Here is a 6,015-nt window from a genome sequence, read left to right on the forward strand (position 1 = left end):
AATATATAATAATTTTTTATAATATAATTTTTTTGGAGATTTTTGGTATCCAATAAGAACCCAATGTACCAAATTTCAGCGAAAATTGGAGGGTACTGTTATATGGGAGCTATGCCTAAATGTGGACCGATATATCCCATCTTCGAACTTGACCTGCCTGCAGACAAAAGACAAATCTATGCAAAATTTCAGCATCCTATCTCAATTCCTTGATTACAACAGACGGACTAGATCGTCTTAGAATTTTACCCTGATCAAGAATATATATACTTTATAGGGTCGGAAATGAATATTTCGATGAGTTACAAACGGTATGACAAAATTAATTTACCCTCCATACTATGGTGGAGGGTATTAAAAAAACATCATGCAAAACATGTCACTTCAAATCCGAAGAAGAACAGAAAAAAATATAATGTAAGGAGTATAAGGAAAAAAAAGGATAATACCATTGTTTGCCTCTTACCCTCTTCGAAGCCATTACTTATTTTTTTCCTCACTCAAAGCAAGCGAAAAAAATACTTCTAGTCCCATTGCACATTTTACATTCATTTATACTAACATTTGGATAAATAACCATAAGAAAAAAATCTCTCACACACACACACACACATACATACAGATATACATACACACCGTGTGGTGGAAGTAAATCCTTGGACGAAAAGTAAACTGATTTGCCTCCACTTCACGGTATCCAAAGGATGGTAGGTGGGATGGTTGGTGTTTGCCACTCAAACAAATGCTGGTTGGTGGAAAAGACCTGCATGGCCTTCATTCGTTATTATGGCCTTACGCCGAAGATGGAACCGAATTGCAGTAAGTAGTGAAATAAATATTTCCCGTCAACAATATTTTCACGAACAGATTATAATAAAACAAAAACCCCCAATTGAAATTGACATTGATTTTTTTTTTTTTTTTTTGTTCTGCTTTTGCCTTCTCAGGACATTTGTTATGACCATAAACAAAAGAAAAAATTTGGAACCGAAGGATTTTCATTTATCGCCTTTATTGAGAGTGAAATGAAATATGACAATAAGTATGCAAAAGACACCAGAGCAGTTCGAATGGGATGGGAGAATAAATATTCGATTTTTAAATGGTTTTATTAGCATCCAGCTTAAGGACGACAGTCAATTTAGTGCAGAATTGAAGATGACAGATAGGATAGGATTTGTACAGGCCAAGGCTTGGATTGTTTAAAGAATATCTTTCAGGGAACCTTTACAAGGTGTGGATTTTTAAAATTTATTTCTTCAAGGACCTTTACAAGGCATGGATTTTTAAAATTTATTTCTTCAAGGAACTTTACAAGGCGTGGATTTTTAAAATTTATTTCTTCAAGGACCTTTACAAGGCGTGGATTTTTAAAAATATTTTTAGGGATCAAAAAAGTCGTGGATTTTTTAAAAATATTTTTTTAAGGATCAAAAAAAGTCGTGGATTTTTTAAAAATATTTTTTTAAGGATCAAAAAAAGTCGTGGATTTTTTAAAAATATTTTTTTAAGGATCAACAAAAGTCGTGGATTTTTTAAAAATATTTTTTTAAGCATCCACATAAGGCATGTTTTTATACCCTTATGTCTTTGTGCATATGTTTGTAACAGACAAAAGAAAACGAGATACCCCATTGGTTCCTTTAGAGAATATGCATAGCATCACTTTTTGAGTCGATTTATGTATGTCCGTCCGTCCGTCTGTTGGTGTTAAATTGTAAAAAAAGTACAGGTCGCATTTATAATCCGAACTGGATGAAATTTGGCACAGCTCATTTATTTGGCCCAAGGACGAACCCTATTGAAATTGGGAAAAATCGGTCCAGATTTAAATATAGCTCCCAAATATATTTTCGACCGATACTAGGTAAATGGTGCTCCAAAGTCCCTAAATATCTTTCGAATTGCACGAAATTTGTCACAGCGTACTGAATTGGGTCTGGAGTCATGTCTGCCAAGTTTCGTGAAAATCGGTTCAGATTTAGATATAGCTCCCATATATAGTTTCGTCCGATTTAAGGTAAATGGAGTACCAAAGTCCCTATAAATCTTTCGATTTGCACGAAATTTGGTACAGCGAACTGAATTAAGCTTAGAATGATGTGTGCTAAGTTTCGTAAAAATCGGTTCAGATTTAGATATAGCTCCCATATATATTTTCGTCCGATTTGAGGTAAATGGTGCACCCAAGGCCCTATATATCTTTCGATTTGCACGGAATTTGGAACAACGAACTGAATTAAGCCTAGAATGATGTGCGCAGAGTTTCATGAAAATCGGTTCAGATTTAGATATAGCTCCCATATATTTGAGGTAAATGGTGCACCCAAGGCCATTTGAGAATTTGGAACAACGAACTGAATTAAGCCTAGAATGATGTGCGGAGAGTTTCATGAAAATCGGTCCCGATTTCGATATAGCTCCCATATATATTTTCGTCTGATTTTAGGTAAATGGTGCACCAAAGTCCCTGCATATCTTTCGATTTGCACGAAATTTGTCACAGCGTACTGAATTGAGCCTAGAATGCTGTGTGTTAAGTTTCGTGAAAATCGGTTCAGATTTAGATATAGCTCCCATATATAGTTTCGTTCGATTTTAGGTAAATGGTGCACCAAAGTCTCTATATATCTTTCGATTTGCACGAAATTTGGCATAGCGTACTGAATTGGGTTTGGAGTCATGACTGCCAAGTTTCGTGGAAATCGGTTGAGATTTAAATATAGCTCCCATATATATTTTCCGATTTAATGTAAAATGTGCACCAAAGTCCCTAAATATCTTTCGATTTGCACGAAATTTGGCACAGCGTACTGAATTAAGTCTAGAACGATGTGTGTTAAATTTCGTGAAAATCGGTTCAGATTTAAATATAGCTCTCATTTATTTTTTCGTCCGATTTAATGTAAATGGTGCACCAAAATCCCTAAATATCTTTCGATTTGCACGAAATTTTGCATGGGATACTGAATTGAACCTGAAGTGATGTCTGTCAAGTTTCGTGAAAATCGGTCCACATTTAGATATAGCTCCCATATATATTTTCGTCCGATTTTAGGTAAATAGTGCACCAAAATCCCTATATATCTTTCGATTTACACGAAATTTGGCAAAGCGTACTGAGCTAAGTCTAGAACGATGTGTGTTAAATTTCGTGAATATCGGCTCAGATTTAGATATAGCTCCCATATATTTTTTCGTCCGATTTTAGGTAAATAGTGGACCAAAGTCCTTATATATCTTTCGATTTGCACGAAATTTGGCAAGGCGTACTGAGTTAAGTCTAGAATGATGTGTATACGGTTTCCCGAAAATCGGTTTAGATTTAGATATAGCTCCCATATATATTTTCGTTCGATTTAATGTAAATGGTATACCAATGTCCCTATCTATATTTCGATTTGCACGAAATTTCACATAACGTACTGAATTGAGCCTAGAGTGATGTCTGCCAAGTTTCGTGAAAATCGGTCAAGATTTAGATATAGCTCCCATATATATTTTCGTCCGATTTTAGGTAAATAGTGCACCAAATTCCCTATATATCCTTCGATTTGCACGAAATTTGGCATTGCGTACTGAATTAAGACAAGAATGATGTGTGCTAAGTTTCGTGAAAATCGGTTCAGATTTAGATATAGCTTCCATATATATTTTCGTCCGATTTAAGGCAAATGGTCCACCAGAGTCCCTATATATCTTTCGATTTGCTCGAAATTTGGCACAGCGTACTGAATTGAGCCTGGAATGATGTCTGTCAAGTTTCGTGAAAATCGGTTGAGATTTTCATATAGCTCCCATATATATATATATATATATATACGTTGATTTCCCATTGATCTTTATAAGAGGTTGATTTCTTAAAAATATATATTTTTTTCATGTTTGTTTTTGTTGTCATATAAAATATGTTAACCAGAGATAAGCTAAGTTTGAACCTCAATTCCGTTTACATTTGCTTTAATTCTTTAACTCTTATCAAGAATTGAAATTAATAAATACACCCAACATATGAATATATTTTTTTACTTTTGTTCAATACACATTTGATCTCCAAAGTGAAATGTTGTACTTTATACTGGTGCTAGGACTTTCGGTATTGGCTGTGGATGCCGTACCGCCCTGTGGTAGCCGTACTCTGTGGGCAAGTCAAATATTTTTAATAAAACAAAAATAAGTTGATATGATTTTTTCTACTAAAACCAGGAACCTCAGGATGGAATCGTAAATTCAAATCCTGAACAAGAAATTGTGCAGCTACGAAATCAATTTGTGCAACGCCATTGGGAACTAATGACTTTAAATCTTAGGAAAAAGCTTACGATATTTGAACAGAAACTCGTAAAACTTGAAAATGAATTGGGGTTGCCTTCAGAAATATCTGCTGTTGAGAAAATAAATTCTACTGCTAAAAGCGATGATGGTGTGCTAAGTGAAAATGAGCCCGAACAACCTCTGCCAGATAATCGTAAACCTGCTGCTGAGAAAATATATTTTACCGATATAATGGATGATGGTGAGTTTTGTCCAAACCAAAGCAAATACTTAAAACAAAACAAGTAGTTTCCTAATAAAAATGTTTAAAAAAATCCAAACCTTAGATATTTCCCCCCAAAAAAATATTTTTAAAAAATGTTATGTAGGATACTTGTCAAAAGATTTTTTAAATCCAATCCTATGCTAGGTTTTGAAAGAAAATATTTTCAAAAATGTTTTGTTTATTCTATTTTCATTCTTCATTTTCCTTTTTAGATGAGCCAAAGGTATGCAAATTGAATAATGATTCCAACCTCGTATGGTATGTACCTCCCGATCCAAATTACAAGACCAAGCCCAAATTATGATTAAGTGATTCTCTCTCTCACACACACTCTCTCTTTCTCTCTTCAGCACAAATTTATCGCTTGCCGAGAGTTGTGCCGATTCAAATAGCTTCAATTGTCGTAATGGACTGTGTCGCATACGAAATCACATCTATGGCCCCAAGTCATTTTGGGTACCCTGTGATGGCGATTGGACAATTATCCAGCGACGTATTAATGGATCCGTGGATTTTAAACGGAGTTGGATGGAATATCGGACAGGCTTTGGAGATTTGAATGGAGAATTTTGGCTCGGCTTAGATAAGATCCATTCCCTAACGACTCTACACGGAAACGCTGAACTTAAAATTGAAATGCAGGATTTTGACAATGACTGGGGTTACGCCCGTTATGAATCGTTTTCAGTTGGCAATGAAAACTCAAAATATCGTATATATGTGACTGACTATATTGAATCGAGTGCTGGGGATTCGCTCGATATGCATGACCAGAAAAAATTTTCAAATTTCGACCAAGACAATGAGGAAAATTGTGCCTATTCAATGATGGGGGCTTGGTGGTACTATTATTGCAGAACGGAGTATGTTAAAAGGGTGAACTAATAAGAATGATGGATTTTCTTTAATATATTTTTGTTTGCTTTATTTTTTGTCAACAGCCTCGACAATAGTAATTTGAATGGTTTCTATTACAAAGATGGGGACATTCCAGTAGACAAGCCTGGCAGTGGAATTGTGTGGTCAACATTTCGTGGAAAATTCAATTCATTGAAATTTGTTCAAATGAAAATTAAACTAAATAAATAATTTTTCAAGGATCTCTTTGGGAAATAGATAAAATATTTTTTTAAAAAAAATTTTTAGATGGCCTATATAAGGCGGGCATTTATTAAACATAGCATTTCAAGGAACCATATAAGGGAAGATTTTTTTTATTAAATATGTTTCAAGGATCTAAACAAGGCGTGCATTTTTATACCCTTCACCACACTGTGGCACAGGGTATTATGTCTTTGTGCATATGTTTGTAACAGGCAAAAGGAAACGAAATAGACACATGGTTCCTTTTGAGAATATGCATAGAATCACTTTCCGAATCGATTTATGCATGTCCGTCCGTCCGTCTGTCTGTCCATGTTAAATTGTAAACAAATGCAACCTGTACGCAATTTTAATCCGAATTGAATGGAATT

General features: G+C 34.7%; 1 protein-coding gene across 1 annotated transcript; it reads left to right on the forward strand.

Moving 5' to 3' along the window:
• Positions 1-4,063: 4,063 nt before the first annotated feature.
• Positions 4,064-5,425, forward strand: LOC133321421 (angiopoietin-related protein 7-like). Its single transcript, XM_061530508.1, has 4 exons — positions 4,064-4,144; positions 4,207-4,516; positions 4,753-4,798; positions 4,891-5,425. Exons 1-4 carry the CDS (start codon positions 4,064-4,066, stop codon positions 5,423-5,425), a joined length of 972 nt encoding a protein of 323 aa, XP_061386492.1.
• The last annotated feature ends 590 nt before the right edge of the window (positions 5,426-6,015 follow it).

Source organism: Musca vetustissima, unplaced genomic scaffold (genome assembly GCF_032173495.1).
Source record: "Musca vetustissima isolate MV318-11 ecotype Yass unplaced genomic scaffold, APGP_CSIRO_Mvet_v1 utg40859, whole genome shotgun sequence".
In the NCBI taxonomy this organism is placed as follows: domain Eukaryota; kingdom Metazoa; phylum Arthropoda; class Insecta; order Diptera; family Muscidae; genus Musca; species Musca vetustissima.